Raw genomic sequence first — 26997 nt, forward strand, 5'->3', positions numbered from 1 at the left:
GAAACGTCGACAAGAAACCAACCTTTGCTTCTCGGAAGCGTCGCTACATCAGTCGGAATTTTGAGAATCAGCTGCTTTGATCACTTTGAGCTTGTTAGCATCGAAAGTAATACACACTAGCTAGGCTTCAGCAGAGAAAGCGATCCAGAGTATGTTGCCTTGAGCAAAATCGATCCAGACGCTCATCGAGAAAGGGTCGTTTTCTTGAAATCTGGGAACAATATGACGCGCTTGGGAGGCGATTCTGGGTGCTGTTAGATTGATGAAGTTGGCAAAATGGTGACTGGAAGAATTTGGCAGAAGAAAGCCTGTGAGTCTGTCAAACGAAGCACGGATGATGATGAATGAGGATTTTCTTTTGTCATTAGGGAAAGGGAAGGAAGCCGTGGCCGTTTCACAGCCCGTGATATTTGGACAGCTGCGGAGCACGTGAGAGCGCCGAGTACAGCACTTTCCGCCCATAGAGAGATGATACACGTGCTGCAAATATCCAAATTATAAGAATGATTGTACCAAGGCGATTCAGAAGTAGAAATGTCCATGCACTATATCGTATTCGTATGGGAGATGGACATGTATAAGCCACGCGCAGCATTCTAATCTGATTTGTAATGTAAATGGTTTGCGTCTTTATATATTATCGCTGGTGAAGTTTGCAAGCTTGTTTTTTTATAAAAAAAAAAAAAAAAAAAAAAAAAAAAAAAAAGGAAAGCGCCTCTTATTGTTCTATTTTTGTTTCTTTTTGCTTTTTGCCTTGTTCTCCCCCTCCGGGTCTTTTTATAGAGAGGTCATGTCACATCATCATTGCACTGATTGCGGATATCTTTGGGGCTTGTTGCGTCTGTGTCTCGGTAAGTGATGATGCATGGGCGAAATTCTGCTCTTCAGGTAATTGTTGTCATCATCAATTAATGGATTTACGTCCTAGCTCGAATCAGCTCTTTATATTTCATCTGTTCCACGCAGCAGTGCTATTTGCGACTACTGCTAACCTGGGCCTGTATGTGGCTGTCTTCCATTTTTCATCTCGGTAGCAGCTATTTGCATTTCTTTCTTTTCGTTGCTGATAAAGCTTCAATGCGGCCAATGTTCATTTTTTTGCAGTTATTAACGAGGACTTTCATCAGTACCCATATCCCTGCATTGAGGCTCATTCGTCAAAGTCTTTTTACTCGAAAAAAGGCCACCAAGCACTGCAATGAATTACCCATACACCAAAGGCTTTTCCTTCTGGTTGACAGATTTTTAGGTGTTTACGTTTTCATATAGTCGCAGCCTATGGACAATGGATCAAGCATGTGATATTTCTTATTTGCTTTCCGCTGCCTTTGCTCTTTCGGGATCGTATGCGATGGCTTCAATCTCCACAGCCATGCGGTCCGCTCCAAAGCGCTGAACTCCCACCACCGTCCAAAGTGGCTGGTGATTGGGCATGTAGTTCTTGAAATTTCGCTGCACCGCCGCCATTGCTTCTTCCTTAAGAGGAAGATGCGTGGCGTTGACGCAGAAAACCTGCAACCACCTTTTGCCACTGGCAGCCTTAAAGCCTTTTGAATGTTAGCAAAGTCATTGTCTTGCGCAGCTGCGTCGGTGGGCATGTCTTAAAGGGAGTCGCGCCATCCACCTAAAGAAAAAAAAACGTCATTAAAAATGAGCTCATACAGTGCTGTCGTGTTTCTCTCACCTTGACCACATAGACTTCGATTCAATCGCTAACACGCACTGCTTGAGAATCACCCAAATCTATTGGGAGCTGCCGCCCATGCCCTCGTAGGAATGAAAATTCAGCCTACACATGTTTATTAAAAATTCCCAATGTTCCGATGTTTCTTCTTATTTTAAGATCGTGAAAAGAATGCTGCTTGAATAGGTGATTGATACTATAGACAGATGTAATAATTGGCACAGAAGTAAATATATATAGCCACTGGCCACCCATTGAGGGTAGTACGAGCAGCCGTCAATTCAGATCCCCTTTGACCTAAAAATTTGTAACCCGACGTATAGTTGGTTATCCAAGAATGAACTGAGACAATTAATAAGTCAGAAACTTTCACAGTGGAACGATGCAACAATTTGCGAGGCAGGTTACCTAACCACAGTCTAGCGCTCATCACAATGCACCTATTTCTTCTTGATACCATGATACCATGAAGCCGAGTGCCCTATAATAGGTGTTTTTACAAACAGTTATTCTCAGAATAGCGTGGTAATTTTCCACATTGAGACAGAAATATACAGCATTACGGTTTTTCCGGATTCAAGTTCAGCAGCAACATAATAAAGGAACCAGATAGAAGTGGCAGTTCTCGGGGCATTTCGAGGCTCATACAGGAGCATCCACACTATAAATGCGCTGCTAGGCCTGGTCTAGTGATAAGCTTCTCACTGTACTTTGCCTTATCTGCTACTGCCGTGAGATCAGCGTCACCCAACAATCTGCTTGAGCTAGATACGGGTATATGAGCTTCGTTTCCAGCTGTTTCAGTAATATTTTGCGCAGATCTCAAGGCAGTATAGGACCAGACTTGCGGGGAATAGCGGCGACGGCGGAGGAGAAATTTCTCTATCCAAGAAATGGCTCATTCAGGCAGATTGAAGTTATAATTTGCGACCCAGCCGCTCAGCCCATCACCGATGAAAGAAAATGGTAGATTTGGGCATTTTGAGAACATTGACGTGGCAAAAATGCCCTACAAGGGGCAAGGTCAAATGTGAATCATGGGCGAAAGACGGAGTGTATGCTCTGCTGCTTTATAAAGGTTCGCCTCTGTGTATTTGGCAGCACTCTTTATATGCGTCAATTACACGTCTGAATATCTACCAGTTTTGGTAGATGTGGTGAGCGATGATGCTGCTATTGAGCATGATTGTCTCCTTTGTCGAAATACGGCTACAATGCAGCAAGGATATGCATATGGCAAGGCTGCCAATTTCTGCCCAATCTACCAGGCTGCAGTATGCCTTGCTCATTACAGCCTGAGCATATTCTGCCTTGCAAGGAACCGGCCGCTTCTCCCACTTTGCCTTCCACAACTACATTTTCAGCAATCTCAAAATTTACATACATGTCTGGTGAGGCGCAAAATGGAACTCCGAAGAGTCGCCTGGTCTGATGTGACCACCACATTGCTTGTGGCCGTCACTGTAAATCTATCGTACAACTTCATTCTCTTCTCGATTCGATCCAGTCGCGCAGCAAAAAAGGCCACCCGGAAACCGTTTGTACCGCAAAAATTCTTGACATTGAGGATTTCCAACATTCCTTGTATCCCTAGTGTAACCGCAGACAGTTTGCGACAGATCTTGTCGGATCTCCCAATTGCGGCCCAAGGAACTGGCGGCCAGCCGAATCTACTTGAGTTCTCGTATTCGCCCACTGCTGTCTCAGCCTTTTCCTCGCGATATGCAGTCGTCACTGCCACCTTTGACCATGCTCCAGCCATCAACGAACTTGAGGTGATTCTCAGGCAGAAAATTGGAGCTGAGGCCGCTCATTTAAAAGTCGACCGGGATTTTTTGGGCATCACGCCACTGTCTGATAGCGACAACGTCCATGTAGAGTGCGTCTTTTTGCAACAGCAACGCTATAGGTTCATCTAGGGCATGTAACATATATGCTAACAGCATCTATTCATCTCGGCAGCATTATTGCGGTAACTGGACTCGCCGGCCATGCCTTTGGGTCATGGAAGTCAAAGAACTTGCCGCATATGTGGCTGCGCGATTTTCTTCCGACGGTCATAAACGCGCGCATCCTTACATACGGCTACGATACAAAGATATACGGAAGCCAATCCGAGGAATCTATACTGGAATTAGCCAAGGCCTTGCTCGAGTCCGTCAAAACCACTCGACGAAAAGAAATTGTGAGGACCCATGTCTGCAAAGACAGAAAAGGATATAAAGCTCACTACGAGTTAGAGAAATCGGCCGATTATTTTCATTGCGCATAGCCTCGGCGGGCTCGTTGTTAAGGAGGTGAGTTGCCGAGTGTTTAGAGAACCAAGCATGCTAGCTGACTGCCAAGACAGGCTCTGGTACAGGCTTCGGTTGGCAGCGAAGAGGATCAAACGATTTACAGATCGTGTTATGCCCTTTTACTTTTTGGCGTCCCAAACAGAGGACTGAACAACCTCAGCCTAATGTCAGTGGTCAAAGGACAGCCCAACGAGAGTTTAGTGAGAGATCTTGGCGAATCGTCTCGATTTCTTAGCTTACTGCATGAGCGGTTTAATGCGTGCTTTACATTCGACGACTCTCACATACTGTCAATCAATGAGACAAAGCACACGGCGACAGTTGAAGTAAGGTCCATATTGTCATTGAGAACAAGCAATTCTAACATGTCTATAGTGGAACACGGAAACTGGCACATTGGAAAGGACCGGGCCTCGAGTCATGATGGTTGGGCATACATCAGCTACCAACGCCCACCAGAACGAAAAGACTTACGATCGCTTGTCTATCAACTCCGATCATTCCGAGATGGTCAAATTTAGTGACATCTCAAATCCAGACTACGTGAAAATCCAATCTAGACTAGTAGAGTTGGTCGATAGCGCACCAAGCGCCATAAAAGAGCGTTTTGATCATCACACGAGAAGTGAGTAACTTACACGACATATGCATACGACGCATATTGAGTACTGAAATGTGCAGAAATAACTCAATTGGAGAGGCAGTTTCTACGAAATCTGAAGGCTCCTGATAGCAAGACGTTCCGAAATGACAAAGTTGGCCACCGAACGCCGGGAACGCTCAACTGGTTTTTGCGCAATCATCTTTACAAGGATTGGATATCTGCGGACTCGTCATCAGGCCTTTGGATTCAAGGCTCACCGGGCCAAGGCAAGACAATGCTAACCAAGTTCATCTTGGACACGCTGGATGAACCAGTACCCAGCTCAGAAATACCGTCAGTGGTCATATACTTCTTCTTTTACGATCAAGACGAAAGTTACCGTACCGCCGGAGCCGCTATGAGGTCTCTTATTGAACAATTGCTGCATCTAGCACCTAATGCATTCCAAACTATCACTCAGACATTCGACATCGAAAGCTCTGAAATCCGCGATAATTCGTTGCGGGACATTCTCAAGGACTTGCTTCAAATGTCTCAGCTCAACACCATTTACTGCGTCATTGATGGGCTAGATGAATGCCAAAATGATGGGTCAAGAAAGATGCTGCTTGATCTTATCGCCGGCAATCTTCGACAATCATCGACCCGAAGAAAAAGCTCGGTTCCGACGCTGAAGACCCTTCTCACTAGTCGTCCTACGGTCGATATACATTACGAGCTTTATCACCTGCCGAACATTCAACTTAAAGCCAACCATGAGGATCTAGAGATATTCATAAAAAACAAAGTGGACGACTTGAGATTTCACGAGGATCTGAAGCAAAAGGCAATCCATTTGTTAAGTAGCCGTGTTGAGCAAACGTTCTTGTGGATATCAATCGTCCTAAAGAGGCTGGAGGTTGCAACGCCTTTACTATCAGAGGCAGGGATGGAAGAAATGATTAACGAAAGTCCGTCTAATCTTGAAAAGCTGTTTGAGAACATCATCAGCCAAATCAAGGAAGCTAAAGACATGACGGCCCAGAAGCTTTTGATATGGGCCGTGTACGGCAGAAGACCTTTGACTTTGGCTGAGCTTGAAGAGGCTATAGCAGTTCAGGATGATTCTACAAGTAAAGGTTCGACCAAGAAATATTCGGTAGCTCTCACCGAAAGCAGCGTGACGACCGCTACAGGAGTGATATTGGAGATTATTGACGGGAAAATCCACCTTGTGCACCAATCGGCAAAGGATTTCCTCCTAAAGAGCGGACACCTTGCCGAGTTTGCATTCTGCACGAGTCTACATCCAAGTACATATTTAGCCAAAGTTTGTATGACGTACCTATGTTTTACAGACATTGTCGAATCAGGATCCTGGCGAAACGATGAATCCCTTAACGAAGGGATTATTCAGCATCCCTTCTTACAATACGCAGCGCGCAACTGGTATCGTCATCTTGACCTGAACGACGATATGAACAGGTTCGCTAGACTTATCAGCCGATTAACCGAGCCCAGATCCCGGACACTCTTGACATGGGGAGCATTCAACGGGATTACCAATCTAGAAGAGGCCACAGACACTTGGGAAGTCGCTCTGAAGGTGAATATTCCGTGGCTGGTCGACTTGCAAATAGACTCCACAGTAATCACGAAAGATATGATCGGGAAAGCAACTGCGAATGGCATGACGGAATACGACTATCTACGGCGGCTTGTTAAGAAACACGACACCCTTTTTACAGAGGAAGAGCTTTGTCTACTTGTCGAATACCTCGACCACGCACTGGTTCGCCAATTATTAAGCGGACAAACCAGCGCCGTTATTACGCAAAATGTCTTTGAAGCGGCAGCAACGAACGCCAAGTATGGCAGGCTTGTTGTCGAGGCCATTCTGGAGCTCGACATTTGCTTCACCATTACAGCTAAATTCATCAATTTGGCACAAAAGAATGATGTAAATGGCCAAGATATCATTCAATTTGTCATTGACAACCACAACGTGGAAGTTGCAGAAGAAGCGGTACAGGAAATAGTCGCAAGCGGAGATATAAAAATGGTGAAACTATTGTTCAAGCGAGAGCAACTCGATGGCCTTCAACTAGCACTTGGAGCAGCAGTGAAACAAGGAAATTATGAACTGCTGATGCTCGTGTTAGATAAGGGAGGGGATAAAATAACAATCACAGAGAGTTATATGCAGGATTTGGTGAATTCATCTCCTCCTGATGCCTTGAAGAACTTTCTGAGAGCACATCAACAAAAAGCCAGGATCACAGAAAGTATTGTTATAGATACTGCGAACCACAAAAAAAAGAGGGAGTACCTACTATTGTTTTTCTTGAAGGAACGAGGCAAAGATTTTCAGATTACGGAAGGGATATTAAAAGCAATTTTACAAGACGAAGATTCCGAGAATGAGGCGCTAAAGTTTCTTCTTGCAGAAAGAAACCAGGAGATGCATATGACTGAAGATATTTGGAAAGTGGCTGCGGCGAATTGGAATTATGGCGACGAGGCAATTCGTCTCCTACTCAGTACGAAGCGCCACGAGCTTCATATCAGCGAAGGGATTTTGACAAGCGCCGCAAAAAACTTTGACTGTGGGCATGAGATTATGAAAATATTCTTGGAGATGAAAGGAGACGACATTCAGATTACAAATGCAATTTTGGAAGCAACACTAAGAAGTTATTACACACAAAAGGAGATGGTAAGCGTTCTTTCAGAAGCGCAAAGACGCGGTATCTGGATTGATATGGGAAATCTGGTGCAAATCGCAGCCGGGTCCGGAAGGAGCAGCTCCGCCATGGCAGCTTTGTTTGAAGTAACAAAGGATGAGATTCCAATAACTGAGGAAGTATTGAGAGCGGTCGCAAGAAATAACTCATCCCAAGGTCATACAATTATGAGTACTATCCTGGAAAAGAAAGGTGATGAAATCCAGATGACTGAGGCCGTTTTGATGGAAGCAGCAAGCAGTGAGCGTGGCGATGATATATTACGTGCAATATTCAGTGGAACCGGCGATGAAATTCAGATAACAGAGAATGTTTTGAAAGCGGCTGTGGGAAACGAATTCGGTCACGTTTTTGGAATTATGGAAGTCATCTTCAAGCAAAAGGGCGATCAAATTCACATCACCGAAGAGGTTTTAAAACTCGCACTGGCAAGTTCGTACAGCATCAGTATACTGGCCGTCATTGCAAGATTTAAAGGGAAAGAGATCCAAATTACGGATGAGATCAAAGGACTCATGAGCGACGAGCAAATTGATTGCTGGACAAGAAATGCAAAGAAGACGATCGATGGCTCGCGTTCAATTATTATTATTCAATAATTTATGCGCGAGGAATAGCTATAGTGCCGGGACAGGCCTGGTAAATACTTTCCTCCACTTGAATAATGAAGAAGGGGTGCTGATGTTGAATAAAGGGGAATCCAAAGAATAAGATTCGTACAGGAGATCAGTCTCGTATCTATTGTGCTCTTTTTGTTGAGCATGGTTTATCTCAAGAAGTTTATTTTTGAATGGTCGCTCAACCTATACTGCCCTCAGATGGTAGTGACGATGTAAGAAGAAGTACTCGATTGTGCCCCTTACATAGATCTTAAGAAATATAAAGGCAAGCTACTAGCTATTCCTTTATGATGTCCTTCATTCTATTCTCCACTGCCGTCTGGTCCATAAAAGTCTCCAAGTCTGTTATCTTACCCTCGTGATCACCATGTTCAACGAGAGTGAAAACACAGACGGCTGGCACTAGAAACTCCTCTCCAGACAAATCACCCTTGACGCGATATAGAACATCAAACACAGCCCATAACCTCGAGCCGACCAGGTCTGTTAAAAAGGTTAGCATCATTCACCGCCCACTAAAGGGCAGGTAGAAGCGCACCAAAATATCGATACGTGTGATTTATTAAACTGAGGCGTGCGAAACGTGCCGCTACCATTTCTTCAATCTTATCCGCTCCAATAATCGCCGGGTAGTTCGAGAAACGCAGCGTTGCTTGTGGTTCATAGACGGAGCTCGTCTCTGCCGGGTCCAACCCATCTTGACTGGCGGCAAACTAGAGATTATGTCAGACTAAAAGTCTTCTAGTGACACTGTCACAATATGGTTCAATTGGAGTTGAACCTTTGTCAGCCAAAGAATGACTTCATCGTGTGAAGTAGGGAAAAAGAGCTCATTTCTGTTCTCTGGTCGGTTGACATCTTCCGAAAGCGTTGTCATTTTTGCTCTCAGCGGTTAGCCGCGTAGGTCGTAGTTGTCTGCCTTGATTTCTTGCTGTAGGAGTGGTTTCTGCGAATCTACGAAAATGATCCCCCATGAGACTTGCAATACAGCGAGGATAATGGTTTTGGAAGATAGGGCAGTACCTCAGCTGATGGTGTCTCGGGAAGATAAATATCCAGAGTGGAGAGCGAGAAAAGGTCTTTGAGATCACAAGTTGGTTTCGACCTAGAGAAGTGCCTGGGTAGCTCTTATACAAGAAACACTACAAGGCCCAGTGGAGACGAGGGCTAGCAGAGAAAGTTGGAGCAGGTCGCAGGCAGCGGAGTAGAGCGGAGCCGAAGCGTGGTGACATAATAGGGAATAGGAGTCGTTTGTGCGAATGGCTCCGGTGACTGCGGCAGATCGTCTATCAGGTCTCCTCTGCCATGCTGCAAAAGACATCGATTAGACCAGTCGGGTCGTTTATTTCCAGGCGGGACCAACACAAAGATGGGCGGTACAGTTGAAAGGCGGCCTTCGTCTTGTGGTGTGCTTCTGAGATGAAGCTGTCATGTCTAGTATTGAAGACAGTCAGCGACTCTATCTGCCATATTCTATAAATCACAGTGAATGCATGACTCGCAGTATAAGAAGGAGCTAGGCAAAAGCATGTACAAGGGTTCCGGGTGGCTAAGAGTTAAAGCATGTTACCATCTATCCACCAAAGGCTCATGCATTTCTGGGTCTTATCGACGTTCCTAGTCACTACAAGTTCGGATCTTTGATAGGCGAGGGCCTTGGTGCCGTGTCTGCCACTTCTCTACACTCGTGGCACGTTCGCTTCTTATCATCATGCGGAAGCCCTCAATGACCGTCTTAGGCGGGATCACCAGGTCAATCAGGTGGAATGTGGCCTCGTAAAAATGCAGCCACAGTTAGCGCAGTACCAGCGGAGGCGGTCAATAGCATTCTGCAGGTAGCGCTGCTCAAGCACGAGGCGCGTTGGAGAGGCGCAATGTGTTGTGCGATGTGTTGCAATTACTCGTCGTCTCAACTACTTATCCAAAGTAACCTGTTGTGTTTTAAAGATGAATTGATCCCAACCAGTCGCCCCTGCTACGTCTTGTAGCCGCTGGAGACTATGCTTAACATCCAAATCATTCAGAGTCAAGTTAATCAACTATTCGTCGTCAGTGTGAAAGATCAAAATAGCACCACGAAGAATTGGCTGCTCACCTTATCATCTCTCCAACCGGTTATGCTCAGAAAAGTCCCGTTGTCTTTTCGCAAACCGAAACCATTCAAGGAAAATTCGAAGCTTTCATCGGAGCCTGAGGCCAATCTAGACCGCTCAATAAAGGCTTCCCACCCATTGTTAATAGCGATTCGTTGCTGTGAGTCAGTTTCAGTGTCACCGCCATTGGGACGCGACTTCATGATGTGAAGATATAACGGATATTCTTTTGTGGGAAACAGCCCGTCTTCGGGCGACTCGTATAATTGAATATCAGGAGGGCCGGCCAAGTATGGCAACATGGATTCTTTGAACGTGGTAAATTCGGGTGACCCAATGAAGGAATTGAATCCCGAGATGTGTTGCCATTCTATTAAAATCAAATAAATATATCGCTTCCTCACAATGGGCTGGGTAGTCTCACGCAGGAAGAGGCACAGTTCGTCCTGTTGATGTGTATCCACGCTCGTACCACCGAGCTTCGATCCAATACACAAAACATCAAGTTTTGGGAGCTTGGAGAAGACACCACTCAGTACACCAGGTAGCTTAGCGTCAAGCTCCTTTCGCAGCTGAGTGTCTGGTTTAGGGCGAATGAAGACGAATTCGGTGACGGGCATCTTGTCCGAGGTGGTAAAGGCCGAGTGTAGTCTGATGAAGCGGCTATTTAAATAGTGGTTGCATCTCTTGTAGGACGTTGTACGAAGTATACTGAACATAGTTTCCGATCTCGTTTCTCGGGCTAACATAAGCAGGCAACTGTATCCTTTTTATATACCGGTATTACTGGCGACATAGTATGCTGTAAGCGCTTCCTCGTGCCCCGTACTCCGTAGAGGCGTTGGGGTTGCGGAGATCTGTGGAGACGAGGCGACTTCGTGGCTGACAGAGTGCGGAATTGAGTGGATCTAGACCAGCCGCATTGCCATTTTGGTGAGCATGTCGGCTTAGAAATCGAATGCAGAGTCATACAACGGCAGCATGTGAGACGATACGAGATAGAATAGCTCGAAACGAGGCATTAAGCCAACTTGACACCGGTGGGTGGCCGCTAATGCCAATGCTGTGCGATATAAACAGTCAACGTCTTGTTACAGATGGACATCAGCTCATAGACAGTTTTGACAAAAGATTATATGATGGCGGTGAATACAAGTACTGCAAACTGATGCCAATTGTTCACTCAGCTCGTCGAATGATTAACCTCTGTGATATATAGAGAATCAGAATGGATCGCCCAATATGCGTCCCAAATAGTCTTCGTTATCGGCCCAACCTTGCCATCTTTGACCGGCTGGCCATCGAGAACTGTAATTGGCAAGATACCGCCGGCCGTTGTGCACATGAAGATCTCATCGCATGTATATGCCATCTCAACAGGCACCACCTCCACATGAACGTCGATTCCCTTGGCCCGCGCAACTTCTATCACCGTCTTGCGAGTGATGCCGTGCAAGACTCCTCGATCCGGCGTGTAAAGGGCGCCGTTTTTGACAAAGACGATGTTGTACCCAGATCCTTCAGTCAGGTTGGAATCGCCATCTGTGAGAAACGGATAGTCGGCTCCTCGATCATTGGCCTCGTACATTCCGCGTACCATGTCTCCCCATTGTAAGTTCTTGATTGTGGGATCCATGGCACCTGGAGGTGTCCTTCGAACTGTGCGGGCAACAATTGCGCTGCCTCCGCCGTACTGCATTTCCGGGCTCATGAGCCAGACATACGGCAATATTATGATGTACAGGTTGTTGACAATCTCTTCTGGCTTGGATCCGCGAACGCCTTTGAAGCCGCGCGTGACTATTAACTCGACATAGGCATCGCGCATGCCGCTCTTTGCAACCATGTCGAACAAGATGCCCTTGAGTTCTTCCTTTGGCAGCGGTATTTTCAAACGAATCTTCTTGCAGCTCTCGTCGAAGCGGTTGATGTGCTCGTCTAGGCGGAAGAATTTGCCGTCCCACACAGAGGGAACGTCGTAGCACATGTCGCCATGGAGGAAGCCTTGGTCGATAATCGGGATGCGTGCCTCGGCCAGTGGTGAGAGCTCTCCTGCAATCCAGACGATACCGTCGGCGTAGGGATTGTTGCTTGCTTCGAGAGCAGCTCGCCGCTCTCTGTAAGCTGCGAAGACGGAGTCCATAGAAGCCATGGTTGATATCTGTGCCAGCTCTTTGTGCCAGTCTTTGTGCCAGTCTTTGTGTCAGCTTTTTCAAAGACGAATACCAGTCCGCTGTGTCAAGGACTTACGCGTAAACAAGCACAGAGATGAGACGAGGAGCCATCTGCCTATTTATCCATTTGCCAGGGCCGCCAATCTATAGCTTGTCATCATAGCGTGGCCGATCGTGGGGATTCTTGGAGTCGATTGCCAAACGTGATGACGCCAGCGATGCCTGAAGAGGAAATCTGACCCGCGTGGAGATGGAAACGGCGCCGTTGTTCGGAATGTAGCGGCTGATGGGGAAAGCCACCAATGGAACGTCTCTGGATACGCCTCTTTGCGGAGAAGCCTTGTGGAAGCCTTGTGGAAATTCACGCTGTGGTGGAGTTGGATCAAGAAGCTCGCCACAGACTGACTGATATGGGACCTTGTACGAAGCCTGTCTGCAACAACCGCAACCAATCAGCTTTGGAATCGGACAAGGCGTAGGGCCACGATCTTACCTGTGGAAAAAGGTAAAGCAGAGTATACCAGACCTAGACCTGGTTTGCAAGGCTCAAATTCGTTGACGTAGGTGCCCAGTCGAGTTCCAGAGGTGCCAGAACCTGCGCCCTAAACAGGACCAAGACGCGCTAAGTAGGGGCCCTGTCCCCAGAAATGGCAATCTAAGGCGAGCCTTGATTGGGGTGCTGTGGTTAGATATCACGATTCAAGCAGATGCAGATGCGTGGCCTAAATGCTTGACTCAAAGATGATGAATCGTACTGCAGCCGGCGGTTGGTTCATGGACTAAACATGTCTGGGGCCAATTCACAAGCGAAGCCGAGCCAATCCCAGAAGCACGGGAAAAGAGTCCACGCTCATAGTCAATGCCATCAAGCCTAAAGCTACTGTAGCGGTCTGGAGGAACTGGTTCTAGTGCTAAAATCAAACGCAGGGGGTGCTCTAAGCAGTGCATGGACAAAGAAACCAGACAGCAGTGGCACAGAAAATTTAGTGCCATAGCAGCCAATACAGTGGACGCCTGAGAAATATAGGCACGGACGGCCTACAGCTGCTGGCGGGCTGCTTTCAATCACAACGCAACTTTGGCTGAAACAAATCTTCTTCTTTGCTTCTCCACGCATCGGCTTGTATCACCGCATATTCGACTCAAGACTCGAGACAATCCTTGTTTGTTGAAAACCATCAATAATGGCTGCATCATCTGTTTCAGCAACACGACTTGTTGGGCCACCAGCCGCAGCAACAGCGGCTGAGAATCCATCCCTAGATTTGATTTGATTTGATTCCATCTGCGTATCCGGCCAGGCAGTTAAATCGCGAGCAGTCAAGGGGAAAAGGATTGCACAGCCACCAGCTGAGTTGTCTTGTTTGGCAAGTATCCAGTCCGGTTTCCGAAGCCATGTATCTAACAGATTGATCGTCCCAGATCGTCCCAGACACAATACCGCAGACATCTCAGGCAGCCAACTCTTGCCTTTTACTCATCCTCGAATTCTCCAACTTTCTCTTCAACTGCATCTAGTTCGGACTCGAGGCGGGACTGGTCATCGACTTGATCGCCGCCATGGCCCAACAACTTGTTGACTAGGCCAAAGACCCCTGCACAGCGCCCACTTCGAGGCCTGTGGCTCTGGAGACGAGCTACGGCAGTCCTACCTAGAGTCCTTCACGAGTATTTCGCATGGTAATCCCCATATCGCAATTGCTTCGTCTCAAGATATTCCTCTACAGTGGAATAGTCTCCCAGCAGCAGGGGCAACGAGCACGAAAAGAATGCTAGCTACAGAGGCTACTCCATCAACTGCATGCTTCGCAATCAAGCACCGCAGCAACTCTGCAACAAACACGACAAAGCATACTATCTACAGGGGTTCCTTTCAACTGCGTACTTCGCAACCAGGGCACGATAAAGAACATATGCTAGCTACAGGCGCAACTCACCAATTACATGTACATGCCACAGAGGCTGCCCGCCAATGATTACATGCTACAGAGGCTGCCCGCCAATTGCTAGCCACAGAGGCTACTCCGTCAACTGCATGATTCGCAACTCTGCCTCTACAATCAAGTGCCGCAGCTCCTCAACGAGCACGGCAAAGAATACTGGCTATAGAGGCTCCCTTTCTACGGTATGCTTCACAATCAGGGGTCGCGGCGTAGTTGCTGGTTGGCAGCGAGCATGACGTTAACGTGTTTACAGGTCCCATGTCCATCTACACATGCCCGACACGAACGACCCCCGCCCAGGGTACAATCCGCTCCGCTAGAGGAATCGAGATGACGCATACAGGGAAGACATTTGACCGCAGTCTACTTGGGAGGCTTGTTGAAGTTGGAGTCGGAATTGCCTTGGACGAGATAGCCAGCCACCCATGGCCCGCTTGCCGGGCACGATAAAGAATGCTGGCTACAGAGGCTATTGGTCAACTGCATGCTTTGCAATCAGGTGCAACAGCAGCTCTGCAACATACACGACAAAGAAGATTGTGCTACAGAGGCTACTCATCAACTGCCTAATTGACAGCCGTCGCCACCAATTTCCTCCTTTTTGCCTCTTCCTATAATTAGACCGGCCCAATTGTCTGTCTCAACAGCGATACGAAGTGACAGATTGAAATGTGACAGACAGACGATAGCCCATAATTTAAGCAAGCCACCAAATAAAAGCAACCGGCCAACCGCATGCCCGGCTCACCACGAGCAACGCCAACAGGCCAATAAAGAGGACGAGCACGGGCAGGGATCGTGGCGCCTGTCAAATTATCTTGCCAGGGGTGCGATGTAGGGACTACAAAATCAAAATACACACACAGGGATAAAACATGGACACTATTTTATCAAGGGAAAGCTATCCGGTGCACTGAATCTATATTTAACACTGGATCTTGTATATAGCTTCTATAGCAGCAGCAGTAGCAGCAATAGCAGCCGTAGCAGCAGTAGCAGTAGTAGCAGTAGTAGCAGCCGTAGCATCAATAGCATCAGTAGCATCAGTAGCAGCAGTAGCAGCAGTAGCAGCAGTAGCAGCAGTAGCAGCAGTAGCAGCAGTAGCATCAGTGGCATGTGGTTGCAGTGTCAAATCGCGAAATGTGTGCTAATTATTCAATGGCTGGCACCTGCCCGGCCCCGCGTAATTTTGCGGCAGCTGCCACCGTCTCCGCCACCGCCCGGGCCCCACACCCAATTCGAGCTCTATAACACATCCCCTGCTCCCTCCAAACTTCTTCCTCTCTTCCTCTCCTCTCTCCCCCACAACACAAAGATGGAGGATCCCTTTGTGGAATCCAAGGAGGAAGTGGGGGATGCCAGCGGCTTCCCACGCCGCCGCAAGAGATTCGACAGCGAAGACGACGAGCGCCGATACCAGGAGTATGTGCGCAGCGAGTGCGAGAGGAGGAGCGAGGAGCGAAGGGAAATCGGCCGCGGTTGTGACGAGATGTTCGAGCAACTAGTCCAGAAGCTGAAGCGCCAGCGTGACGAGCTTTTTGAGCGCGAGTGCCAGGCACTGGATGGCGAGTATGAAGAGCTCTTTGACCGCGAATATCAAAAGATTCAGAGCCAGATCGAGCAACGCCACTTCGAGCAACGCCAGGCCGAGCTCCTCCAGATCAAGGAGCGTCGGATTGAGCAACGAAAGCAGGAGCAAGCGTCATCATCCAACAACAAATTCCTGAGTCTCACCGATTATCTCACAGCTTGCCATATGCTGCACCTCCAGTTCAAAAAGGGCGTCTGTCGGTCCTTGATCACGCAAAAGGAAGCACTGAGCTGGACCTTCCCGCGACGAATCATTCCATGGGATGTCAGCTTTCAGTCGTTACAACAGAGTATATGGAACCGCCTGCCGCTAGACTCTGACTTTGTCGAGCAGCGCATGTTTTCTTCTATTCAGCAGCTGGAGAATGTGAGGCGGACCTTGGCTCCTGTGAATAGCGAGGCCTCGCTGCAGCACTTTGGGGGATACGCCATTGAGAGCACCGTCTGGGAGATGCTGGACAGACTGGGGGAAGACAGTGTGCTTTGGAAGAGACTTGGGCTTGAAGCCCTTGGGCAGGTGTCGAGGGAGGTCGACAAGGATCTTGGCCAGGTGTACGAGCCCATGCTCCAATCCTCATGGCACAAGGGCGCAGGCGAGTTGAAATTGTCTATGCGTAACTCACATCGCAGGGCCAAGAGACAGGGCCTCTGGGCCAATCGGTCGTGCATATACCGACAGCACGACGGCCAAAAGACTCCCGTCTTTGCCATCATGCATCAGTTGCCCCATCGCCTTCAGCTGGACGAAATCGACTACGGCTTGGCATCCGAGATTGAGCTTGTACAGGATGTGATTGATAAGGAGGGCAGTGATTTCAAATTTGCTTCGCAAACGCTCGTGGGTGCCACCATCACTCAGCTTTATTCTTACATGGTCAGCAAGAGTATTCGATACGGATGTGTTTCAACCGGAGAAGCCCTCATCTTCTGCTGCGTCTCGAGAGATGACCCTTCCAACATATACTGCACAGCATGTGTACCTCAGCGCGATGTGCAACAGGATGATCCTCTAAGACTTCATCGAACGGCTGCAGCATCGACTTTTGCCCTTGTGGTACACGCTCTCTTCGAGGCGCCACTCTCCGCATTGTGGTACGACTCGGTCAAGAATCTAGACACCTGGACTATGGGATACGACGATCTTTTGGACAAAATACGCAAGCTGGATGCCCCAAAGCCCCAGGCATCGCCTGCCCAAGGGCATCGCTGGCGAGGGTTTGATCAGTCTCCGTTGCTGATAGAACATAGGTATGATCGCAGCGATCGCAAGATGGGCGAAAGGATATGGCACTGGCTGGACAATGTCTCTACCCAATATCTAGTCAACGAAGACTTCGACAACGAGAACGATACCAAGAAACCCAGTATACAGGATCAGCCATTCTGCTCACACAAATGCCTTCTTGGTTTGGTGAAAACGACACAGATGGATGAAAACTGCCCCAACTACGATTATCACGGCTTCGGACACCCTAATATCGACGAGTTTCTAGACGACCTCGGTGAGCAGCTGGCCACGGAAGCAAACAGCGGCGCCAACTTTACACCTCTAGGGACCACGGGCTCGTACAAGTCCCTCTTCAAGGTGCGGCATGCCACGCAGGGCTACACTTTTATCGCAAAGGAAGGAGAAGGGCCTGAGTCCTTATGGAGCGAGAAGCTGGTATATGACAAACTGAAAAAGTCTCAAGGCCGGCATGTGCCTGTCTGCCTTGGACTCTTGCACCTAGATAGGCCACAACAGGGATACAGGCGATTATTTGCGGAACTGCTGCTTTTGAGCTGGGCTGGACGGCCTTTTCGACGCTGCCTGGGGCAAATCAGCAAAGAGGAAGTTGCGAGCAAAGTAGAATATATTCTGGGTTTGATGCATGAGCAGGGCGTCGTCTACAATGACCCCTCTGAGCGAGGCATTCCGGCGGGGCTCGGTCTTGACATGAACAACTTTTTGTACGACGCCTCGCGCGACAAGGTGATGGTGGTCAACTTTCGAACCTCGTCAAGGTCACGACATGTTAGATATGATATATGGGGCCAAGTAAGCTATCAGATGTCGAAGAAGAGGAAGAGGGACGAGCAGCAGGTGTCTGCGATCCTTGCATTTGAAGAGGATGTGGTGGATGCTGTTAACCAGGTTTTGACGTCGGTGGCGATAGGCCGTAAGCGGCAGTTTTGGGAGATAGAGAGTGAGATTGGGGATGACTCAGTTAGTAATTGCTAATAATACTTTTTTTTGTCACTTTTTTTTGCTTCTATTGATTTTGTACATTGAATGTGAATTTGTATATGGAATGGGAACTTGTCTGAAGCTACGTGTAGCTGGTCTGGACTGGTCTGGACTGTTGGCGGTGAGGGAATCGGATTCGGAGAGGCGAGCACAGGTGCTGGCCTGATTTAGACGGGCATTGTATCATAGCAGGTGAGAGTGAGAAAGAAGTATGAAAAATAATGTACTAGGTATTAAATGTATTTAATTGAATCTAATGGAGTTGTTTGCGGTGCTTCTTCACGCATTAAGTCAGACCACCACCCACTTGGTGGTTACTCCCACTTGGTGGCTACCCCCACACAAATTTTCATGGAAAGCACAGTGTTAATAACAACAAAGGCACTAATAGAGATTATAAGACAAAATTTAAGTAGTCAAGTTACTATGTATATGTAATGATAGAAATACTAAAACTTTTTTTATTAATAAATTTTTAAATGTTATATAAATTTCACTAGAATTAAAATTCAAATATTTTTCTACTTATATATAATATATTAAAATTAATGAAATCTTATTTATTATTTTTATATATTTATTACTCTTTTGTAAAAATTTTTTTTTTTTTATTTTCTAGCTGTTTTTATTGATTAATTAATCATAAATTGTTCGGTTTTGGTGTAAATACATAGCCACTAAGTAGTCTGACTTACAGGGTACGTGTTGAATAAAGTGTTCTAAGATCACTCTCAATGTACCATATTGTGGAATAGACCAACGCTGTCACCTAAGAGCAGTATTCTTCGGCACTTGATGGCGTCTTCCGAATGACAATTCAAAAATTCAGAATTCGACTTTAATTCCACAGGCTAATTTCAAGTACATGCGTCTTTGTGGTCTGATGCAAAGGCAGTCGGCCAAGATTAGGAATCGGATTGCTTGTTCCGTTCACACCACCTTTCTAAACGTCCAACGGCGTCCCCACTAGAAAATCAGCTTCTGTGAGTGATGTGGCTACCGGCAAGTACCGACAGGATCTTAGTAAAAGAGATGCTGAATGAGTGGCGCGAATGGTAACTAGTAATAATGTGGTTGATTTTTCCGGCTCTTGTAGTTGATAAGGAGTTTTCAGTCGACAGAGTTGACAAATCTCGTACAGTGGATGCAGAAAGTGTTCACACACAGTCAGGTCGCGACCATTTAGTCTAGCCGAATTCGGTACAGTGTTTTATGCTGCTTTAAAATCAAATAACTGAGCAACTATATTATAGTGTACGAACCGCTGAGCCACAGGGCTTGCTCCACTGCAATACAGCGTGCCCAGCGCTACAGTTATAGTGAGCAAATGCGAAAATAAAGCGGCGTGAATTCTACTGCCCAACTAAGTTAGCGAAAAATCAAAAGCACTCTGACAGGGTGTAAACACTTTCTGCCTCCCACTGTAGTGCGTATGTAGTGATGTAGCCGGTGATGCAGCGAGTAGAAGGTGAAGATTTAGGAGAAACACGGCCGTACATGCCCCAGGAACTGAAGATGCTCGAGATTGGGATAAATTGTATATTGATTGTTTGCTGGAATGATAACTCTTTCTCTCCACATCAGATCAATAGAAGGAGCAATTGATTTTTCGAATTGACCTGTCAACACGCGCATAGCCAGCGCAGATTATCTGGGCAAAAGGCAAAGTAGTGCTTTGTGAATTTCAAGTGCGCCACACTTGCTCTTTTGGGTCATTTTATGAAGAATCAGGAACATGCCGCTGCCTAGGCCTGACGTAAAATGGCCTGGTATCTGGCTTTGATTTACAGACTGCCGTGCGTTAGTCTGTTGGTGCCGTAAGAGCTCGACTCGCGTTTCGATGGGGACGACAAACGACAGACGTCATGCCTGGAAACATATATATATATCCAGGCTGGCAATGGTGGAGTAATGCTGGAATAGGTCAATAAGCTTGACAAACACGCAGCTCAACGCACGACTTCCAAAATCAGCATCTCAACACAGTCATCCAACTACATCTCAACGCATCTTAACCATCCAAGTCAACAAACAACACTCGCAGCGGCATATCCAGCACCGGCAATGTCTCAAACTCAAAATCAATCCGTGCCTGAAGCCCGCATACTCAACCAGTCCAACACGGCTTTCCCACCACGACTCCCATCCGGATACGACCACCCAGCCAAGTTGACCCGCGAACAGGCCGGACACATCCGCCACATCCACAATGTTGTCTCCCAAGTAGACGGAGAATGGAGATTCATGGGCACGCAGGAGCCGGGCCAGGAGTGGCTGGACGCCTACCGCTACCAGCTTGCCACCATGGCGTATGCCGTTGCAGCGGCGCAGTATCACCGCATGCCGGCTGCTCGATCTGCTTTTAAGCCGCTGATGGGGAGGATCATCCACAAGATGCTGAGGAGGGAGGTCTGGGGGTACTGGTTCTTGACGTCGCACAGCGGAAGCTTTGTTGATCCCGACCTGAAGGAGCTGCGAAAGCCGTGGGCGGACCCAATCTGCAAGGAGAATATCATGGTGGGTAGCGACGTTGCCTGTGACTTTGGTTATACGAGGCTAATGTTTTGTAGTATTCTGGACACTTAATTCTCATGACGGCGCTGTATGCCATGCTGTTTGACGACGACAGGTATGAACAGAATGACAGCATGGTCTTCAACTGGAACCCCGTGTACTGGGGATTCGGCCCAGAGAGATACAGCTACAACCGCGCCACTCTGCAGGAAGCAATTCTCAAGGAGATGGAGTCCAACGGATGGATCGGTGTCTGCTGCGAGCCAAACATGGTGTTTATTGCCTGCAACCAGTTTCCTCTGTGAGTGCTCATAGCAAAATTCAAAGGGGTCAACACAAGCTAATGATACCAGGACCGCCATGCGAATCAACGACGTCCGCAACGGTGGAAACGTTGCAGATGAAGTGCTGGCCAAGTACAAAGCTGCGTGGCAGAAGAAGGGAATGATGGGCAAAGATGGCCTGCTGCGAGATGCCTACCGAGTCAAGCAAGACTCCCCCGTCGATGCCTTTGATATTGGCTTCCCGGCTTGGGCTGCCGCTCACATGGCCTGGAACGTCGAGCAGATGGAGGATCTGTACCCAAAGATGGCGCATGGATATCTGACCAAGATTGGAGACCGCGTCAACATCAACCCAGATCCCGTGGCGAGAGCAATTCGTAAGTTGACAGCCAATAATCCCAGCTTAGATACCGACGAGATCCACGCCAAAGCTCGCGAGTTGGCTGCCAAAGCGTCTCCCCGGTATCCCGCGTTCATGCACCCCGTCTACGGCTGGGTCACTGAATGGGCCGCTGAAGTTGGCCCAGCCGAGGACCTCCACGGCCTCCTGAAGCACGCGGACCAGTTCCTCGGCCCGCAATGGGAAAACGGCGGCCTCTTCTACCCCCGCAACGATACGCAGTACGACTCCAACGACAACCACGTCTACGTCGAGCCGTTCACGGGCAACGCGGGCATTGCATACGCCCGGCTGACGGTGAAGCGCGGCCAGGCGACGATGTGGAACAAGCCGTGGACCAAGGAGCACGTGCGGACGATGCCGTGGATTGACGGCGTGAGTCTTGATAGCGGCGTTGATACGCTGGCGGGCAGCTGGGACGAGGAAAAGGGCGCCTTGTTCGCGTCGTTTCGGACGTGGCATGGGAGGAGTGTTGGTGTTGGGCCGGTGTTTAAGCAGCTGCCGGTGGGGCGGTACGGGGTGTATGTGAATGGGAGTTTTAGGGAGGAGGCGGTGGTTGGGGCTGGGGAGGATGTGAAGATGGAGTTGGAGGTTGGTGGATATGAGACTGATGTTGTGGTTGTGAGGGCGTAGCTGTTGGTACCTGTAGCTGATAATGATCTGCAATTCTATTTTAACCAAGTATTATTTCATTTTATTTTCTTAGCTCTTTTTAGGGGCTTATTCATTAAAATATATATATATATATATTTTTTTTTTTTTTTTTTTTTTTTTTTTTTAAGAAATTAATTTGATAAAGCACTGAGATCTGAGTGAATGCATTGTGATAAAAGGTCAACTTGCAGCGCTTTGGCTGACAGTTGGAATGTCACTGGAGCTTCGGCGCTCGGTCTAGTACATGCGCTCTGTAGCTCTATCGATAAGAGGTCGAGTTTGCACCTCGGATTGTGCTACACCGAGAACTCATCTTCATTCGCCATGTCTTTTACGTCTCATTGACTTGTCTTTGATTCGATTGACTTGTATTCACCTGATTACTATTCCCCTTATCGTAGAGACAAGGAAGAAAAAGACTTGCAGCCTGATAGGCGCGGTCCTGCGTCAAACATCCCTGCCATCTCCATCAGCAGCGCCCGAAATCGTGACTCGAGGAATGCAAAATCGCAAAAGCCTCTCCCAGATTGGCCAATCGCCGCTCCAAGTCTGCCAGCCTTTGCCTTCTTCGGGCCAAGCCCCTCCGCGCGCCCCAGAATTTATCCGCCGCTTGCTGCGATATGGCGTCAGGGCGATGCTGGGGGAGAAGGTACCGCGAGACTTGGCGCGCGCAGCATCTTGGCAGCTGCAGCCAAGTAGGCGGTACCTGCGAGCGCTGCAGCAGCCCAGCAGGTACCCGCCCCGACTGCCTAACTGGGCCAAGCGACGAAAAAATTTAGCGCTCCATTGGGTGCTGCGATAAGCCGATTAGCGGATGCGCGCACAAAAAAGCACCCAAGCGTTTGGCTGGTATCGCCTCTACCTCGTCTTTTTCGTCACCTCCTCCTCTTTTTTTCTCCTTCATATCCTATAATCTTCGGCGCAACCGCATGAGGCTCCCGTGAGCCAATTCGACCCCCCTCTCGCTCCTCTCTCGCGAGCCGTTCCAGCCAGCCCTGAGCTCCAACCAAGCAGCCCTTCTTCATCTCCAGCAAATTGCCGGCGAGGCTTCGTTTCTGCGGATGGCCGTTCAGTCCTCTCCACCCATCGACATCGACGAAGTGCTTCCGGGCACGCGATGCGTCTTCATCGATGAGTCCGCTAGCAGCTCCTCGGCCAATGGCCTGCTGCAGAAACACGACGGCATCGTGCTGGTGCCGCAGCCCACCGCGTCGCCCAACGATCCCTTGAACTGGGGCCTGTGGCGCAAGGCGTGGCATACGGGCCTCGTGTGCTTTGCGGTTGCTCTGACCGCCGCCACGTCGAATGTGGCTGGCTCCGCAAGTACGGGCGTGAATGAGGAGTATGGCATCAGCTACGACGTCTTCAACACCGGTGCTGGCGTGCTGTTTCTCGCTATAGGTTACTGGACGCTGCTGAGCTCCCCGGCCGTCCATCTCTACGGCCGCCGCATTCTGTACCTCGTTGGCGCCACCTGGGGCCTGATTGGCAACATTTGGTTTGGGAGACTCACCACCTCGTCGGATGCCATCTGGACGCAGCTCTTTGTGGGCGCCTCCGAGAGTGTGGCCGAGGCCGTGGTGCAGCTGTCTCTGTTGGATATCTGGTTTGAGCACCAGAACGGAACCTCGATGGGCTTGTATACTCTGGCCACCTCCGTGGGGACCTATCTCGGCCCGCTGGTGGGCGGCTACATTGCCGACAGCAACCTTGGCTGGCGGTGGATTGGATACCTCGGCGCCATCATGTCTGGCTTCAACTTTGTGCTCTTCTACTTTGGCCTGGAAGAGACTGCGTTCCCCCGCGAGCGCTACCAGCGAGATAACCGCACCACGGTCCCCGCGGCGACTGGCGGCGAGAAGACGGGCAATGTGGCCGATAGCACGGGCGTGTCTGATGAAGAGGCCGCCCAGACTCCCGATGCCGACCAGTTCTCCATCAACTTTACGCGCCCCAAGTCCTACTGGCAGCGCATCGCCCTCATCACGCCCGCCCCCAACCTGCGTGGCATTGGCGCAAAGCAGTACGTTGGCCGCCTGTGGCACACGCTGCGCATCTTCACCTTTCCGGCTGTCTGGTTCGCCGGCCTGCAGTGGGGCATGCAGAACATTGCCCTGTCCTTTTACCTGACCATCGAGGAGGACTACTGGACGGATGATCCCTGGGACTATAGCGATGTCGCTGTGAGCAACATGAACATTCCCTGCCTCATTGGTAGCATCATTGGCTGTTTTTACGGCGGCTACCTCAGTGACATTTTCGTGCTTTGGGCGAGCCGACGCAACCGCGGCATTCAAGAGGCCGAGTTCCGCTTGTATCTCATGTTCCTCTGCGTCATCGTCTTCCCTACGGGCATGTGGCTCTTTGGCATCGGATCGGCCAAGGGTTGGGATTGGCCGGTGCCGTATGTTGGCCTCGGCTTTATTGGATTTGGCTATGGCTGCGCCGGCGACCTGAGCCTCACCTATCTCGCCGACTGCTACCCGGATATGGTCCTCGAGGGCATGGTGGGCGTAGCCGTCATCAACAACACGCTGGCCATGGTTTTTACCTTTGTGGCGAGCTACTGGCTGGACACGGGCGTGCAGGATACTTTTATCGAGCTGGGCGTTTTGGGTTTTGTGATTTTGATGCTTTCGCTGCCCATGATTGTGTGGGGCAAGCGAGCGCGGCGGTGGACGAAGCAGAGATATCTAAACTTTTTGGAGATTCGCGATGGGATGGGTCACTGAGCTTATGGGGGTGCTAACGAGAAGCGTACGAGGCTGTGTTCATGTTGAGTTGAAGGCACTGTTCGAAAAGAGGGGAGGGGGAGGCGTGAATATGTTGGGGAAAGAGTTTATGCCTGGTTGGATTAATTCTCGAGGGGCTTTTAGACTATTCTTGTTAAGGATCGGGAGATGTTATACCCCTTTGTAGGTTGCTACGAGGACTGAATATATTTTTGCATTGCGGCATGGTTTGGCGTCTTGAATTGTTACAGGCGGTGAATGGGTATCCATATCCATACTCCCTTTACAGGGGCTGCCATGAATACATATTCTACATAGTGATGCAGCGAATGCAATATATTTTGTCTTGTTGGCTTGAAAGGACGACTACTATTCCCTTTGCAGCCATGGCGAACACTTTTTGCATTACAGGTTTGGTGCTTGACTCATGAATGATTGCAAATGGGTGTGTATACTCTCTTTACAGCCAAGCTTGCTCTGATTACACCTTGTATATGTTGTACCTGGGAAAGTCTTTCCTCTGTCTCTTCCCCATCTCGTATTAGCCGGTGTTCCCAGGGCAAGACATTGAAACGCACTCTCGTTGCCAAAAGAAGTCATAATCAGCGCGAACAGCGTCGCAGCTCTTCAGCAGAGAACGATGTGGGTTCTATATATTAAGATTTGCCCTTGTGCAACGTGACGTTTTCAGGACATTCGAATGATGGCAACCGCACGAACTATCTTGAGGTGTGCCAGCCGAATGTAGCAATCCTTGGAGTAAATCAGGAAAGTCGCGACATGGTACGAAGACCTTTCGGGGGAAGATTGGAGTGGGATGCGGTATAGCTTGGCTCCTTGGCTTGTAATGCTATACTATTTGCAGCTACGATAATGGTGAATACACTTTTGGTGTGCATATGGCTTGGTGGTTTGACTCATGAATGCCTATAGGTAATCCTTTCACAGCCACGGTTGTTATAATTAGACCTTGTACGTATTGTATGTAGTATATTTCGGCTCTTTAGCTTGTAAAGGAACGAACTGGTACTCTTTGCAGCTACGATAATGGTGAATATACTTTTGGTGTTAATATGACTTGGTGTTTTGACTTTGACTCCTAGCAGCATAGGGGAAGTTGAGTGGGACTATTGGTGCTAATGGGCGGGTGCCTGATAACCATTACCGGACACTGACGACATTTTATCAAGGCAAAAAACTTTGACAGAGCACCCTTACTATTGCTCTTGGCGAGAGTTAGACCTCCTTGGCGCGAAAAGGCTGTGAGCGAATAAATGTATGTTTGCAGCTGTTTATTGGAAAGATGCTCTCCACATGATGCGGCAGAGCTGCCTCAAAGCTAAATTAGAGAGAATCGATGAACTGTCGGAGGACGATGGTTTCCTATACGTTCTGCCAGCTCCTACGCTTGTGGCAGCGGTTGTTGTGACAGCTGAGAAATGTATAATAGACAAGAGGTCTTGACGGCCCACTTTGCGCGGACAATCTCTTACAGCTGGGTTTTTGACTTTTTACAATTGACAATTATAGACCAGCCGTCAAATTTATCTCTCGAGATGGAAAGTACGTACGAGATGGGTAATAAGATGCTCTCTGCAACTACGATCCTAGCGAATAGACTTTTTGCGTAATGATTTAGCATCTTAGCTTGAGAATGGCTTTGAATAGCGATGCTCCCTTTGTCACAGATTATTGTAAGAAAATGCTCTTCGCATGATGCAGCATAGGTAGTCTGGGTTCTTGACTGGGGCATGTTTTTTCTCAGATACGGTTATTGAGCATGATTAATACCTAGTATCATAGTTTAAGCTCTTGATATGAGAAAACAGACTGTTGCACCCTCCCTGTGGCCTCGGACATGGACACACGTATGCACGTATCTAGTCTCAAACTTGTTCTCTTATACTAGACCGAAGATGGTAATTCATTCGCGGCAAACTATTAATACATTCGATACGGACCAGTATGTTTTGGCGTGATGCTTTCAGGCTGCCACTTCCAAGGTCTTCCAAGGTCTTTCACAATCTTTCCCACCTTTCAAGCTTTGGGATGGCAGTGCGGGTGGGAATGGTTTGACCAAATATGGATTTTTGGGCTTGAAACTAGCTCTCGGCGCTCAAGTCGACGATATGAGGCGTATGGCGTTGAGCTTTGAAGAAAAGTTTGAAAATGTTGGGCGAAAGAGGGTCGTTGCTGCTGCTGTGCTGTGCTGTCACTTCGTTATTAGGTACCGCGAGACGGCTTGTCCGGTACAAGAAAGAGGGATCCGCAAAGTGGAATTCGAGGCGTTTCTCTCAGATATAAAATGAGAGCTTCGATCCCATATCTGAGCTGTTTTTTCTTCTTCTCTATCATAGCCTTGTACCATCACAGTGCGCTCCGCTACCTCTGCTATCAAGTACTGCTAATAGCCGTTGCTGAAGAAGAAGTAGCAATACGTAACTGTAGAATTCAAGGT

At 48.5% G+C, this 26997-nt stretch overlaps 9 protein-coding genes across 9 annotated transcripts; 4 read left to right on the plus strand and 5 right to left on the minus strand.

The window, feature by feature from the left end:
- Positions 1-120: 120 nt before the first annotated feature.
- TrAtP1_002401 (uncharacterized protein) lies at positions 121-953 on the minus strand (the record flags this gene model as incomplete). The annotated part of the gene is made up of 2 exons (XM_066111457.1): positions 121-244; positions 922-953. 2 exons carry the CDS (start codon positions 951-953, stop codon positions 121-123), a joined length of 156 nt encoding a protein of 51 aa, XP_065967532.1.
- A 2134-nt stretch (positions 954-3087) lies between these two features.
- Positions 3088-7907, plus strand: TrAtP1_002402 (uncharacterized protein; the record flags this gene model as incomplete). Its single annotated transcript, XM_066111458.1, has 6 exons — positions 3088-3563; positions 3647-3869; positions 3925-3981; positions 4035-4307; positions 4357-4606; positions 4663-7907. The coding sequence occupies 6 exons, from the start codon at positions 3088-3090 to the stop codon at positions 7905-7907; spliced, it is 4524 nt and encodes a 1507-aa protein (XP_065967533.1).
- A 298-nt stretch (positions 7908-8205) lies between these two features.
- On the minus strand, positions 8206-8805 carry TrAtP1_002403 (uncharacterized protein; the record flags this gene model as incomplete). Its single annotated transcript, XM_014085414.1, has 3 exons — positions 8206-8411; positions 8467-8641; positions 8710-8805. 3 exons carry the CDS (start codon positions 8803-8805, stop codon positions 8206-8208), a joined length of 477 nt encoding a protein of 158 aa, XP_013940889.1.
- A 1036-nt stretch (positions 8806-9841) lies between these two features.
- Positions 9842-10641, minus strand: TrAtP1_002404 (uncharacterized protein; the record flags this gene model as incomplete). The annotated part of the gene is made up of 3 exons (XM_014085413.1): positions 9842-9967; positions 10024-10391; positions 10446-10641. 3 exons carry the CDS (start codon positions 10639-10641, stop codon positions 9842-9844), a joined length of 690 nt encoding a protein of 229 aa, XP_013940888.1.
- Positions 10642-11204: 563 nt separating this feature from the next.
- On the minus strand, positions 11205-12173 carry TrAtP1_002405 (uncharacterized protein; the record flags this gene model as incomplete). Its single annotated transcript, XM_014085412.2, has 1 exon — positions 11205-12173. One exon carries the CDS (start codon positions 12171-12173, stop codon positions 11205-11207), a length of 969 nt encoding a protein of 322 aa, XP_013940887.1.
- Positions 12174-12339: 166 nt separating this feature from the next.
- On the minus strand, positions 12340-13049 carry TrAtP1_002406 (uncharacterized protein; the record flags this gene model as incomplete). The annotated part of the gene is made up of 3 exons (XM_066111459.1): positions 12340-12628; positions 12689-12721; positions 13000-13049. 3 exons carry the CDS (start codon positions 13047-13049, stop codon positions 12340-12342), a joined length of 372 nt encoding a protein of 123 aa, XP_065967534.1.
- A 2362-nt stretch (positions 13050-15411) lies between these two features.
- Positions 15412-17966, plus strand: TrAtP1_002407 (uncharacterized protein). The gene has a single exon (XM_014085411.2). The coding sequence runs from the start codon at positions 15454-15456 to the stop codon at positions 17947-17949; it is 2496 nt and encodes an 831-aa protein (XP_013940886.2). The 5' UTR covers positions 15412-15453; the 3' UTR covers positions 17950-17966.
- A 2053-nt stretch (positions 17967-20019) lies between these two features.
- TrAtP1_002408 (uncharacterized protein) lies at positions 20020-22010 on the plus strand (the record flags this gene model as incomplete). Its single annotated transcript, XM_014085148.2, has 4 exons — positions 20020-20472; positions 20526-20770; positions 20823-21774; positions 21987-22010. The coding sequence occupies 4 exons, from the start codon at positions 20020-20022 to the stop codon at positions 22008-22010; spliced, it is 1674 nt and encodes a 557-aa protein (XP_013940623.2).
- A 675-nt stretch (positions 22011-22685) lies between these two features.
- Positions 22686-25104, plus strand: TrAtP1_002409 (uncharacterized protein). The gene has a single exon (XM_014085410.2). The coding sequence runs from the start codon at positions 22869-22871 to the stop codon at positions 24537-24539; it is 1671 nt and encodes a 556-aa protein (XP_013940885.1). The 5' UTR covers positions 22686-22868; the 3' UTR covers positions 24540-25104.
- The last annotated feature ends 1893 nt before the right edge of the window (positions 25105-26997 follow it).

The sequence above is a fragment of the Trichoderma atroviride genome, chromosome 1 (assembly GCF_020647795.1).
Source record: "Trichoderma atroviride chromosome 1, complete sequence".
In the NCBI taxonomy this organism is placed as follows: domain Eukaryota; kingdom Fungi; phylum Ascomycota; class Sordariomycetes; order Hypocreales; family Hypocreaceae; genus Trichoderma; species Trichoderma atroviride.